Here is a 15142-nt window from a genome sequence, read left to right on the forward strand (position 1 = left end):
TTAAATCAAATAGTAAACAAAGCTTCCCTGTCCACTGAGGGTCAGCAAGGGGCTGACCATTATTTGTAGTTACTCAGAGACCCATGCTGATGTAGCAACACTACCCCAAATGTTGCTAGTTGCCACACCAGATGGAAAAAGAATAGAGCAAAGCACAAGCTAGGCCTTACATCTTCTACCCAGAAGTCACACATCACTTAAGCTTATATTTAGTTGACCAAAACAAATCACATGACCACACCTAACTACAAATTAAGGGCAGAGAAGTGCAATCCTATTACATCACACAAAAGCAAGAGATCCAGGAAATATGTGAAATAACACTAATGACCACCACATCCACCATGGAGAAGGATGGTAATGAGCTCTTTGGCCACATTTAGTTTGATCTGAGTCTTTTGATCCTGTAATAAAGTTAAGGCCTTGAAAGCCCATCTGGGGAGGCTGAGAAGTCTGGATTTCCACAAAAATAAGAATAGGCAACACCTTTCCCAGAGTTGCCTAAAAAGTTCAAGGCAGAGCTATGGAGTGGAAAATCAAGCCCTGTGCAGCTGATGCCTGAGCTTCTGAGCCCTGCTGGGCATTCTCACATTAATCAGGTCTCGCTTCAATCTCTGGTCAGTGAAGCAAAACCACCAAGCCCATCCCTTCTTAAGTGGGAAGGGAGACTGTTTATCTGTATCAAAGTCTTGTCAGAAATATGTGTGACAAATACGCTCAGGGCAAGTCCCAGGACTCTAGCTACCGAGGTGATGTGACTAAGAACAGGAGGGTCAGGATGACTCCTGGACAGTCTAGAACTTGACTGTCCCCACGTGGGTGGTTTGGGGGTGAGGCAGAGCTGGGATGGCAGAGGATAGAGGTGGGAGATCGAGAGCTCTGAGCTGCCTGGACCAAGCTCTTCCCAGAGGGGCTCTGTCCTCAGACTTTATGGAGCTGAGATAGGAGTTGGGGGTAGCGTTAGAGTATTTAGAACAAGACCAAGTACATTCACGGTGAGAGAAGGCACAGGGCCATGGAGAACTTCTGGGGCACCAAACATTTTCTGTAGGGCCAGGTTGTAAAGTATTTAGACTTTATGGGCAATATAAGCTTTGAGGCAGTTACTCAACTCTGCCATCAGAGGCGGGGGGCAAGGGTGTGAACATTGGGAATGATACGGAAACAGTGAGCATGGCTGTGCTTCAATAGTATTTTGTTTACAAAAACAGGAGGCAATTTGGCCCCTGGCTACAGTTCACCTACTCCTTAAAAAGGAGTTGATATATGTTAGTGGATAATAGAATGTTAACGTTGGTTGGCCAGCATTTCATAGGTGCCTACTGAAAGTACAATGCATCCCAGGATGTGATGGGCTCTTAAAGGAAGAAGGCACTGCACCTGCTTCTTAGAGATGTATAACTTGGTCCTCTGGGAACCGTGGATCCTATTGCCTGTAAGCTTTTTATCTAGCATAACTGTTATAATTAATACATTTATTTTCTTTTGATAAATATGTGACATATAGGACATTTATGTTTATGACATGGTCCTGTGAGCCCAATTTTACTATACCCAATACTGTTTTCTTCATATAAGAAAAAGTAGCTTAGCAGTAAGTGACAAATCAAGGGCAAGTTTATAAAATAGATAGCAGGTAATGGGTTACTATTAACTGTAAGTGAAGACATAACTAAAAAGATGAACAAAAGATACATAGACAGTTCCCAAAAGAAGACAAAACCTGTAAATTTGTGCAAATTTTTTATCTCACTAATAACTTGAAAATGCAAATTAAGGTAATGATGACGTACAGTTTTCAATTTCTAAATTAGCAAAATTTAAAAACGATAATACCCAGCATTGGAACAAACGCAATGATGAAACTACATCTTTCATATATTGCTAGTATAAGTTGGTACACCTTTTTAGAGGGCAATTCAGCAATATATTTTGAGAGTCTTAAAAATGTCTATAGCTTTACTCCATAATTTTACATCTTAGATTTTACCTTATGGTAATAATCGGAGCTGCACATGAAGATCTGTGTATAAGATTATTAATTGTGGTGATATTTATTTACTTACTTACTTATTTATTTATTGTAAGCTTGTTTGTTTTGAGAAACAAAGAGAGAGAGAGTAGGGGAGGGGAGAGAGGGAGAGAGAGAGAATCCCAAGCAGCACAGAGCCCCACACAAGGCTCGAACTCATGAACCATGAAATCATGATTGGAACTAAAATCAAGGGTCAGATGCCCAACTTACTGAGCCACCCAGGTGCCCCTAATTGTGACAATATTTAAATAACAAAGACATAAAACAACTCTGAGGTAGATACTAAAGGTAGAGCAATAGAGAATTAGATAAGTCCTAGTCCATATATACAATAAAATATCAAAGCCATTAATTATATTTTTAGCACATGGGTAATACTAATGACATAAAATTAAGTTACAGAAAACTATATCAAGCTATACATACTATAATTTAATTTCATAAAATTTAAATACAGAAAAACATTAGAAATTAAAGCACTATTAAATATTAACCACGGTAATCTGTGTGCAATGGATTATTTTTTTTCATTTTTGCTCAGAAAAAAATATGTAATTTTTAAAAAGTTCTAGGGGTGCCCGGGTGGCTCAATCGATTGAGCATCTGACTTAGGCTCAGGTCATGATGTCACAGTTCGTGGGTTGGAGCCCCACATCAGGCTCTATGCTGACAGCTTGGAGCCTGGAACCTGCTTCGTATTCTGTGTGTGTCTCTCTCTCTGCCCCTCCCCTGCTCACGCTCTGTCTCTGTCTCTCAAAATAAAATTAAACATTAAAAAAAATTTTTTTAGTTGTAAAAGTTGTATTAATTATTTATTTTTGAGCTGGCCAACACAATTAAAATTAAGCAATATTCGTCGTTTAGTAGTAAGATAAATTAGGTCAAAATCAGTCAATTTTTATATTTATTGCAGAATAAACTATAAGAAGCACAGACAAATGGATAGTAAGACAGACAAGTCATTTCCAAACCCTTCAGTTTAATTTTATCAAGTACTTTTGGTGACAGGGTTGTTTTTCCCCTTCCAGATTTACTCAACTATTCATTATTTCAAGACACATAAAGTGCAGGATTCTGATACCACACATGTCCTTTTTTTGTTGAAAGAGGCAGTGAGCTGAGGAGAAACAACCCTGTGAAATAAATAGAAAACCCTAAATAGTGAGTCTGCAGGCACTGGGGTGGCAGGTTCATGGATGAACAGGTTTTAGACAGAGCCCTGGCCTCTCGGACAACTCTGTGACCAGAGAATAGTCACATACTTTTATTTTTTGAGGCTCAGGACGGTCTGACAAATTCACTTACTCCAGCCAAGACTGCCTCCCTCATGTGGTGGTGCATGTGATGGTTAGTCTTCTGTGTCCATTTGGTTAAACTATTGTACCCTGTTGTTTGATCAAATGTTAGTCTAGATGTTGCTGTAAAGATGTTTTGTAGATGTGATGAATGCCTGTCATCAGTTGACTTTAAATAAAGCAAATTTCAGGGTGCCTGGGTGGCTCAGTCAGTTAAGCGTCTGGCTTCGGCTCAGGTCATGTTCTCACTGTTTGTGAGTTTGAGCCCCACATCAGGCTCTGTGCTGACAGCTCGGAGCCTGGAGCCTGTTTCATATTCTGTGTCTCCCTCTCTCTCTGCCCCTCCCCCACTCATGCTCTGTCTCTGTCTCTCTCAAATATGAATAAATGTTAAAATTTTTTTTTAATTAAAAAAAATAAAGCATATTGCCTTCTCAGAATGTGGGTGGGTCTCATTTAATCAGTTGAAGAGCAACAAATGAGGTTTCCCAGAGAAGAAGGAATTCTGCCTCAGACTGTAGTATAGACATGTCACCTGAGTTCCCAGCCTACTGGCCTACTCTACAGATTTTGGATTCCTAATTTTCAACTCCTACCTGAACTTCTTCCAGCCCCCAAGCCTGCCCTATAGATTTCATACTTGCCAGTGTCCTAGTGGTTCTGTTTCTCTGGAGAAGATTCAAGTGCCCCTTGTTGGATCTTATCTTAGATTGTGTAGCTCACAGAAAAACTGGAGTCTAAATCTCTTGAATTCTAGTCATGACCTCTTCTTTATAAAAATTAACATTTCAGGCATACAACAAACTAGGAGAATAATATCGTCACCATCGGCATCCCCACCACCCAGTTTAAGAGGTTAAATTTGGTTGTTTTTGTACTTTTACTTCACATTACTATTTCCATAAACACTACATAGAGGTTGTTTGCAGTTTTTAAACTCTATAATTGCCCACACATTGTCTCTATCTTTCTTCTGTGTATCTTTTCTCCCCAAATTATATTTTTCAGATTTGTCCATCTCAAAAATACATCTATTTTTTGTGCTTTCATTTTAGTTGTTTATATTTCCTATTCACCTGTATTTCTGATTTGTTGCTATTGTAAATAAAAGTACCAGGAACATTCCTGTGTGAGCCCTCTTTGATGTATATCTAAATGGTCCTGACCTCTTTACATCACACCACATATTTAAGTGCCAGGGAGGGGTGAGGAAGAGAGAAGAGAAGCATCATTCTTTCACCTCCTTGACTCTCCCTCCCCAGGTTAGAAGGCAAACATATAGTTATATGTTACTGGTTGGGAGAAAGAGAAGAGAATTACTCTCTTTCCTTCCTTCCTTCCTTCCCTCCCTCCCATCTTTCCTCTTTTTGTTGTTTTTTGTTTTTCAAGTAGGTTTCACCCCCAGAATGGGGCCCAATGCAGGGCTTGAACTCACCACCCTGAGATCAACATTGAGCTGAAATCATAAGTTGGATGCTTAACCAACTGAGCCATCCAGGCACCCCAGTCTAATTTCTTTAATTTGACTTTTGACCAAGATATTTACTTTACTTTGAATTTCACCTACCATTTAAAAAAAGAGTATGAGGTTTTTCTGCTTATAAGGAGATTTATTGTTTAAAAATGGCTGTGATACCCTGTTAATCCAAGAAAGTCCCTCTCTTAACCATGTGCTACTCAGGCCATGTGGCAGGCCATAGGATGAGACATGCAGAATGGCCGCAAGCCTTTGAGCCTCCCTCAATTCCTCACATACATGGTTTTGCCTTCATTACTCAGATTCTAACCCCTTTTCTGACAATACTTTCTCTCTAGGGGGCAGGTTGCAACTGGTCCCTCATAGGTTCAATTAGCCTATGGACATATTTTATTTGGTTTGTTTGGTATTTGAAATACTTCCAGCAAGCATTTAATAACTAGGACATTTTATAGAAAAATCTGGATTTCATCTTCTCCAACAATGTTAGCCTGGTGCTAAATTCACAGGAATATGCCCTCCAGTTGGTCACCATCCCCTATCTGGTTATAGTGTGCCCTTCTTTCTGATTTCAATACTTGCCTGGCCGTCTGGGCATCTGAGTTTACCTTACCACCTCTGCTCTCAGACTAACTGTTCTGTGGCTCTACAGCAGACACCCTTTTTCTCTTTCTTCCTTATGCTGAGCAGTTGAAGGAGACGCTTATACAAAGACTCAGAGCTCATGAAGCACAAATACTGAGGTTTCCCCAAGGAAACCCACATGTAGACCAAGTATCCCAGTCTATCGGACTATAGGAGTTTTGTTTCTCAAGAAACAGATGTTTCAGTTAGGACTGCCAGTAATAATCTGAAACTTTTCTGAGTTAAGAATATCTCATTGTTAATTCAGAGCAATTCAGCACAACTAGACCTTAAGTATAGTCCAGACCTTTGTTCCTTGTTCTGTGCCCAGGTACGAGTATTATAGTAATGGGATGTGTTTTCACGAATGGCTTTCAGGGATGTGGTAGGAGGGAGCAGGGCCCAATGTCATTCCTGTCAGTCATATTTTGTGCTTCTGAGCTGCCAGGCACTGACCCTGGTGTTGAAGGTTTTTTAGAGTTGTTTTCACAGTTGGTGCCTCTGGAATTTTACAGACACATTCAACAGAACTCTAAAATGACCAGTTCTGAATATTTCAAGTAGCTGATAGCAAAGTTATTTACAAATTTCTATGAGTTGCCTATGATTCTGGCAAACTCATGAGCTTGTGCGTCATACCATGTGATCCCCAGATTTCAAAAGGAAAGGTGGTTTTCCTAAGAAAGCTAGAAATACCCATTGTGCAAGAGGACCCAGGTCTGGTCCCCAAAACACTATTTCCCCAGGGTCTAAACATTTCATCCAACCAGGCTGAATGATTTTTAGCAACCCCAATTCTCCTGACCTCCATATCATATCCTTTCCCACAAATTCTAGCTCCAAGCCTGTCAGCCTCATGAAGAGACTTCTATTCCCCCAACTTTGACTCACAGCCCCCAACGATGTACTTAACAACGGTTGCAAAAACATGAGTTGTTGATTGGTTCAGATTTGAGTATCTTCCCTTGCTGTTAAGTGTTAAACGTGTTTCTAAGCATGTGGGCCCTGATGTCCTGTGCAGATTCCCGGTAATGCCTAGGAATACAGAAAGACCAAAGAGTACACAACTATTCTGTGGTTGCACAGCAGACACTTTTTTTTCCCTCCAAGAGAGGTGTGGAACAACCTAAGGTCACAGTAGCAACGGGCAGAAATGCCACTGAACAGGAAGATTCTGTGCAGGCTGAAACTATTCCGTTGCCCTTTTGTGCATTCCGAGAACAGGGCTTATTTCTTAATTTAAGCTACGAGAAGAAAAGACGTGAAAGAGATAAGGTAAGTCACGACTACTTACAGCTCTGTTCACTTCCCTCCTTACTGCGGTGACCGATCTTTTGGTTGTGTCTGAAAAAGAGAAATCCCAGGGACAGGATAAGATTACTGAGAAAAGTGTGCTGTTTATAGGCTAACAGATGGCAGAATGAAAAGTTAATCCAAATAAATCACATGTAGAGGCCAAATGCCTACTGTGGCTTGAGACATCAGGTTGAACAACAGATAAGGGAAAACTGTACCCTTAGGCAAAAACCATGAACAAAATAGTAGCTCTTTTTTCCATTCTTTTCTCAGGCCCTGGCCACCAGGCACTCAAAGGCTGAGGGACTCTTAATTTGGGTATTTAGCCCCAGGAAACGTCTGGCTTCAGAATTCTCTTTCCCTGTTCTGCTTTGCTCTTGACTGTCACTTCCTTCTGGTCTGCCCTACATGAAGCAAAAGGGCTGATCAATTAATTTATACTAAGGTGTACATGACCGATATTGTTCCAGAGGAACTCAGGGCAGAAGCACAAGTTCACATAACAGGATGTTGTTCACCACTGTTTCCCTGGTTTCATCTCTTTTTCAACCGTTGATGTCACATGTTCCCTGTCCCGGCTCTGATTTCCTTCTAGAGCTTGATGCCCGGGTTTCTAAACTCTGTGCATCCCTAATTCTGCTTTTGCTCTGTACACTAGATTTTTACCAACTGCCTCATGACAATACCACCCTTGGCCTGGACTTTGAGGGCCTCTATCCAGCACTGAAGTCTCCCCGAAGAGGAGTTACATTTGAAAGGAGCCTAAGAGTTAACCCATAGAAATTGCCCATGAATGATGGAATTTCAGTCCAGTCCTCTCTAATGCTTGAGAAAGTGTTGCCATCCTGTAGTCCTTCCTTAACCATCAGACAACATATTTGGTCTTTGGTTTAAATCCCTGTAAACTTCCAGCTCAGTCTTTTACGGCAGTGCCATTCAAAGTGTAGAGTCCATGGGCTGGGGCTGGTGGGTGAACTATTTGTTACCAGCCCACAATGAGACAATTACCGAGATTTAGTATAACACTTAGCAACTTCTATAGTAATCCTTTTACTGTGTTTTTTTCTGATCATATTTATTGACATGTCAGAGGTTTATTGAATCCAATAAAAACTGGGCTTATGGTTGTATGTCTTTGTTCTTTTTATTTTACTTTTTAGTAATTAAGTTTTAGTATATATTGCAAAAGCATTGATGCTAACATATTGGAAATGTAAAAATAAATGGTTCCTTATAACAGAAAGTTTGAGAAATATTATTCTTATGAGCTGCAGGCTTGTTCTAGAGATCTGGTCTCTTTATAGCTGGTGACTCCTCCTGGATTCTGTTCTTGACTTTGCCATTGGCACAGCCAATGATCAAGCCATTCAATTATTTTGGGTTGAGACTCTCTCCTTCCATTGCCCAACATAATACTACCCAGATTGAGTCAGTTTTTATTATTTTGCAACAAGAAGGCCATACAGCATCAGACAGACTTATGTTCAAACCCCAGCTATTTGACTTTAAGAATACTTTTGAAGCTTCAGTTGCTTCATGTGCAGTGTAGACACTACTCCTTGCCTCAAGAAGTTTTTGTAAAATTAACTGAAAAGAAGTTTGTAAAGGGTCTAGTCCAGTGCTGTCCAAAGAGGGACAGATTTTGCTGTCTGCAAAGAGGGAAATATTGTATATCTGCTCTGTCCAATAGCCTCTAGCCCCACATGGCTATTGACCACTAACAATATTGAGCACTTAAAACATGACCAAGTAATTGAATTTTTATTTAATTTAAATTTGAATAACCACATACGGCTATTATATTATACAGAGCAAGTTAGCATGGATACCTGCGTATAGTAGGTTCAATGTGTAAAATTTTATTGAACATCTATCTACATGTGCCAGGCAATGTTTCAGACACTGGGCATTTATTGGTAAATAAGAGAAACACAGCCCCTGCAGTCATGAAACTTAAAGACCAACAGATGAGGCAGAACTTTACATTACTTTTGCAACAGAAGTTGCCAGCTCCTTCTCTAGAACACAGTGAGTCACCTGGAGCCCCGCACTGTTGAGGGCTCCTCTCAGGTAGAGATGGTAAACAGAACCTTCTGTGGACTGGCCACAGCTGCCCTCCCTGTACAGCGTGGTGTGCAGAGCTGGTCGCTGAGTCATAGATGGGCAAGTCCGTTTAGGAGCCAATGAGCTTTCTGGGCAGAGAGGGACTAAGAGAGCCACCCCTTTACTTGACTCTCTCTGATAGACTGAGGAGTTCAGGACAGCAATGGCTTGAAGAGGAACTCAAGAGAAGGAAGTTAGGACTGGCATCCCAGACTTAACATAAAGACCTCAGCCAGAAGAAGCTGGCTGGGCACAGCTGTGGGGAAAGCAGGAAGCCCCTTCTGCCTCATCAGCCCTTGAGGGTCCTGCTTTGGGAACCATGGAAGCACACATGAGGGGGGCCAGGAAAGTGTCAGCTTGGGTCACTCTGGTCTTTGTGGGGATCTGGACCAGCAAGGCTGCCTTTGCATGGTCGATGGAGACCCCCAGAGGGAACGGAGATGTGCATGGCGGGAATAGAAAGAGCTCAAAACCAGGGCCCTCAGGGGAACCTCCCTGGCTCCCCAGGAGCCTCCCTGTCTGTTTGGAAGGAGCAGCCCTGTGGGCTAAGTTGGCCTTGTGACAGTATGTTGGAGGTGGGGAAGTCCATGCTGTAAGGGGGAGACATTGGATGTCTAAGACAGGCGGGTGGGTGCTTGAGGAATTAGTTGGAAAATTAAAAGGGATGCAATAGAGTTTGTGGCCCAAGGTATTGAAATAGGTCCTAGACGTATAACTGTGTGCTGAGGGTGCTGGAAGGAGAAGTAGGTACCGGAAGCATCTCGCAAGGGGATGTCCTGTAATGGGTGTGGTGAGGGGGGCAGAATCAGGAGAGGCTTGAAGAAGTAGTAGCTTCACCAAGTTTTAAGGGATGACACCAAGTCAGGTGGACAAGGAGAAGAAAATACTTTAAGAGGACCGCGTGCTACATGAGAAAACTCAGATCTGAAGGGGTGGGGTGGCACTGAGGACTTAGGACACTCACATGGCTAGAGGTTAGAGAACGAGGGTGATGGTGTCTCAGGAAAAAGCCAGAATTGTGAGCCACACCACTCAGGGCATGTTGGGACTTCGCCTAGGGAGCAGTGGGAAGCCATGGGCGAGGTCTGATCATGGAGACGTGTAGACTTGAGAATCTGAAAGCCTGTTCTGGCTAGAAGGGAAAATAGACCCATACTGCAGGTAGCAAAAATGGGTGCAGGGAGACAAGTTGGGAGGGTTCTGTTCCAGTCCAGGTGAACCTCAGTAGTGGCAGTGAGGTTGGGTCAATAAGCAGTAAAATGCTCATTCTCATGTTGCTTCCCATTTTACAGATAGAAAAAGCCATCTCAAGGAAGTTAGGTAATTCGTACAAGATCATAGAGCCAATAAATGGCAGCTTCAGGTCCCAACCTAGCCTTCTGACTCTGGTTTAAATCTCTATTCACAGGGTCAGCCATTCTCAACCTTCTTTCATGACACATGCAAGGCACACAGATGTGTGTGCGTGTGTGTCTACGTGCCTCCCATGAGGGAAAGCAGATCCCAGCGCATGTGAGTTGGGGTATGGCGTTGTATTATACGGGCAGCCATGATTTCACTCTGGCTCATTACAAACAAATAAGGAACCATTTGCAAATTTACTCTCTCAAAACTCTTATGAGGAACAAATGTCTCCCACCACAGTTGGTACCCAAGCCTTGCACCTAGTGTGGAACTACTGATAGCCTCACTTACTCTTGAGACTGGGGTGAAGGATAAGGGAAAGACTTTTTTCTGCTCTACCTTTCAGTGTGACCCCATTTCATTCTCCCAGACAGGGTAAGGACAGAAAACTCTGTTGCTCATTTCTCAGGTGACTAAGTTCTCAGGTCGCAGGCCTAGAACTTTGGTATAGACCTGTTCCTGAGGGGTGTCTATGGGGGAGGTGAAAGAAGAATGACAGAAGATTAAATTCTAATGAGGGGCATCTGCCATGGCTCTCTGAGGTCATAGATTTGTGGAAGTGATTCTGTTTGGTGTATCTGGACAGCTCAGTCAGTCGAGCATCCGACTCTTGATTTTGGCTCAGGTTATGATCCCAGGGTCGTGGGATCAAGACTCCTGTCAGGCTCTGTGCTAAGGGGGAGCTTGCTTGAAATTAACTCTCTCTCTCTCTCTCTTGCTCCCCCTTCCCCAAATAAAATGTTTAAAGAAAAAAAGAAGTGATTCTGTTTAGTTAAAGTTCTGTCAGAGAAGACACTATAATTCCTCCCTTATGGTGAAATGCCCTTCCTCTCCATTTCTATCATTTCTTCCTCTTTTTCTTTTTCCCTTCTTCCTCTTCTCCTTCCTCCCTTCTTCCTTCTTCCTTCTTCCTCAACCTCCACTCCCCTTTCTTTTGACAATAGTTCCTTGGGTTCTATAGTAGAGAGTTTTGTGGTTAGCACCCAAGTTAACGCATACATAGGGCAGTGGACAAATAGAGCATGATAGTATTTTGAGACAGATGAGAATACAGAGGTTAGACTGTAAATGTAGCATAACAAACACCAAAAAGCCTCCCAATTCTCAAATAATGGCCACCCCCAATTCCTATTGGATTATTCCCAGATGTCATTTCCTTTTCTATAAACAAGGCCATGTGTAGACCTTGGGAGGAGCTTACTGGGTGCTGACAAAGGAGCAGTTTAGTAAACCAAAAGACAAGTCTGCAGATATTCTGGCCAGGGTTCAAAGGTTACATGACAGGAGTAGGTGGGTGAGAATAGGATAGGCTGAGGAGGGACTCCAGGGGAGCCCCTGGAGACATTAGGGGCTGAATGTCTGAAAAACATTAGGGAGCCATCAAAACAGGTGGTTTTCCTGCCCGCAAATGGCCTCACACACTTCTCTTCTTTCATTACCAACCAAGGGATTCAGATTCCTAGGGGTTGGGGAGGGCTTAGCCCAGCTGACACCCAGAATGTGGAAAGAGGAGGAGAGAACTGAAGGAATCCTCAGAAGTGATCTTGGCATCCTCCTGCCCGTGAACTCTGACCACATAGTTGTCTGCATTACCAAAATGACACTGATCTCATGAGGCTAATGACTCTTCTTGGCTCAGAGAACAAAGCAAACTATTTCAGCATAGGAACAAAACATTCCTTTAAAAATATTCTGTATGAGGATTTCAGTTCACTGAAGAAGACTAGGGCCGTTTTCTTCTGGGGAAAAAATCATCAGGATGAGCCCAAAGGGATTCATAAGCCCTGAGGAGATTGGTATGAAACTGGGGAGCTGTAGACTGCTGGGGCCAAGCAGAACCCCACATTGCAGACACCCAGTCCACTTGGTTACCACGAATAAAACTCACTTACCCTTTCTAAAATAAAGCTTTTGGAAGAGCTGTTTCCTTAGGGCTGTCATCGTAGCTATGAAAATCAAAGCAATGAGGAAGGAAGGGATGAAAACAGGAAGCAGCCAATTTGAAGGGATCTTGGGTTCTAGGTCACCTGGATGAAAAAAAAAAAAAAACAAAACAACACCAGAATCCCATTACATGGGAACTTAGAGATAGACCAACAAATTGACCATCTGAGGAGGTTATAACCAGGTACTGTTCTGTGTATGCTGCAGGTACTAGTTCATTTACTTCTCATGACCATCCTATGTGGCAGGCTTTGCTATGACCCTCATTTTACCAGTGAAGAAAGGGAGGTCCAGAGTGTCTGGGAAATGTTTCCAAAGTTGCACTGTAAGAGACAGAGCTAAGATATAATCCAGGCTGTCTGGTTCCAGATTCTATGCTTTTCATCATTCTCATCCATCTACTGTGTCTGTCTATCTATCTATCTATCTATCTATCTATCTATCTATCTATCAATCATCATCTCTTTCTTTCCAGTAGGATGGTCTCTCAACCCAAACATGTATTCCCCCTCCACTGTCAAGCACTCACAGTGTTTAGAATCTATACCATTAGTCAATTTCAAGGGTTAACAGGGATCCTTTTGGGGAAAAAAGTATAATATTGTAGATAGTGTTAACATACAAAATCCAGACATTCATACCTTAGTGTGAATTACTACAGCGTGTCCTTTTCCTTGTCTCAGCTAATCACTGAGGACTGGCACTGAGGAAAAGGTGAGTTTACTGGAGAGGCGGGTGAGAAAAGCAATTTTGGAGACAGGGGAAGGCCTTGTAAAGGAGAGTTCTGAGTATCTAGAAGTTAGAATAAGGGTTCCAGACTGACAGTGAGGAAGAACTGGAGGGGGCTTCACAATGGGGAGAAAGAAGCATACCCAAGGTAAGCTGTGCCCTTTCCAAAAGCCTGAATTTTGCCCCATGGAGTAACTACTGCAGAATAAACATAACACTGTGGTCCAGGAGAAACCTGGCAAGAGTGCTCAGGAGGAAAGGCTCAATCCTGCCAACTGCCTTCCCTCTCCCCCATCTCAGTGCCATTTGAGAATCACAGATTGTTTTAGTTGAGAAGGGATTGGACATCATTTAATCTGAGCCCCTCATTTTAGAGTTCAGGAAGTAAGGCTCAGAAATGCTAAAAAATCTATCTGAGGTTATCAATGCCAAATAAGTGGCAAAGCCAGGATTGCAAGCCCAGATTGGTTTAATCAAATCTCCATCCCCGCAGATATTTGTCTTTATTGAAAACAGTGTGGTGAACATTAAGGAAGAAAGGGTTCAGAAGCCTGGCTCAGGCACACATTGGATAGCTTGTACTAATTACAACAGCTCTTTTACTTTTAGGAAGTGCTTATTAAGTACCACTGCAGTAGCACTGTAAGTCAAGGGGCCCTGAGACCTTCAGTGTCCCCACAACAGGAGAAGTCCTTACCTCAGTGACTCTTTACAAACCCTTGTCCTCTGAAGGTTCCTTCACAGTCCCTTCTGCATACAGAAGCTCTACTCGTCCCTCAAGACTTTCTAACAATGAACATCAGTCTGCTTAGACTGTAAGTATTTGGAGAACAAAGACTTCACCTAAGTCATCTCTGAATCCCCTATAGAGCCAAGTGCCAGCTACATGAAACAGGTCAATAAGGATTTGTTGGGCCGAGTTAATCACTGTCTACCTAGTCCACCTAGCCCGATCCTCCCTGTCCTTATTTACCTTGTGGCAGACTGATGCTTATCCCTGAAATCCATTCTCTCTTTTCCCCGAGTATGAGGTCATTAGCTGGACACATGGCTTCTCAAGACTACATTTTGGAGCCTCCCCTGCAGTTAGATGTGGGCCAGCCATGTAAACTAAGTTCAAGTCATGGGTCTTCTGAGCCTTGGCCTTAAAACATTGGATAAGTCTTCCACCATTCTTTTTCCTTTCTGACTTTCCTTTCTGACTCTCTTTCCTTTTTGATGTGGCAGTGACCCGGCTTTGACAATTCAACAGAGAAAACATTTTAGAGAACGGCGAGCAACAAGATGGAAAGAACCTGGATCACTGAATAACTTTATGGAATATAGATACTTACCTGCTCTGAATTACCTAAGAGAGAAATAGACTTCTATCTTGTTTGAGTCACATTTTGAGGTCTCTCTGTTGTAGCAGCTTAGCCTTTATTCTAATACATATTCTTATAAATTATTTTATAATAATTACATGTTACTTAACAATGATATGATGATACAATAGGAAAACTAGGTTTCATCCTCCCCACAGTCCCATGCATTCAAGGAAGCCATGCTTCTTGGTAGAGGCACTATATTCCCTCCCCCCCCCCCCCCGCCGTTTCCATACTTTCTGAGTGCTAAGGACTTAGCAGGCATATTCCATTTAATCCTCACCATCACCCTCTAAGGTATCTGTCATTATTCTTATTCTACAAATGTGAGACCAAGTTCTAGGATGACTCAGTTATATGTTCATGTCCTGAAAGCTACTAGTGGCAGAGAGAGGATTTAAATATCAAGTCTGTTTGATTTCTGAGCCCATGCTCTTGACCACTGCCAGAGAGTCCCCTCCAGGTCTCCTTGGATGGCTTCACTTCCGGCCCCATAAAAATGTTTTTATAGTTATTTCCTGTGTTCCAATCCCATTATATTTCCTCAGGAAATGCAACAATGGGCTGAGCAGAGGAAACCCTGTTTCAAAAGGAAAATGGACTCATTGCCCTTTTGTTTCTGATCAAGTTAGGATGTTCAGTCATCCATCCTACAAACACTGGAGCACCTCCCACCACCAGACTCTCATTGCTCTATTTGCTTTATTCACTGACTTCTAGAGAAGTTTGTGATGGGTCACAGAATCAGCAATGAGCAACTCAACTGATGAGAATGACCAGGAAAAGGACAGTCATAAAGCAGCTTAAAATGCCAGGAACCGTGGGAGGATGTGTGACTGGTTATTTGTTGCTGGTATTAGTGCTACAAACC

At 42.4% G+C, this 15142-nt stretch overlaps 1 protein-coding gene across 5 annotated transcripts in view; it reads right to left on the minus strand.

Moving 5' to 3' along the window:
- PDCD1LG2 (programmed cell death 1 ligand 2) overlaps positions 1–15142 on the minus strand; it is a 100522-nt gene that overhangs the window by 50494 nt on the left and 34886 nt on the right. For all 5 annotated transcript variants that reach the window (XM_045468029.1, XM_045468025.1, XM_045468027.1 and 2 more), the window contains exons 5-6: positions 12127–12261; positions 6726–6775 (exon numbers count right to left, since the gene is read on the minus strand). In XM_045468029.1, the coding sequence (XP_045323985.1) occupies positions 6726–6775; positions 12127–12261 (185 nt within the window). The remainder of the gene's footprint in view (positions 1–6725; positions 6776–12126; positions 12262–15142) is intronic.

This window comes from Leopardus geoffroyi, chromosome D4, assembly GCF_018350155.1.
Source record: "Leopardus geoffroyi isolate Oge1 chromosome D4, O.geoffroyi_Oge1_pat1.0, whole genome shotgun sequence".
NCBI classification, from domain to species: Eukaryota; Metazoa; Chordata; class Mammalia; order Carnivora; family Felidae; genus Leopardus; species Leopardus geoffroyi.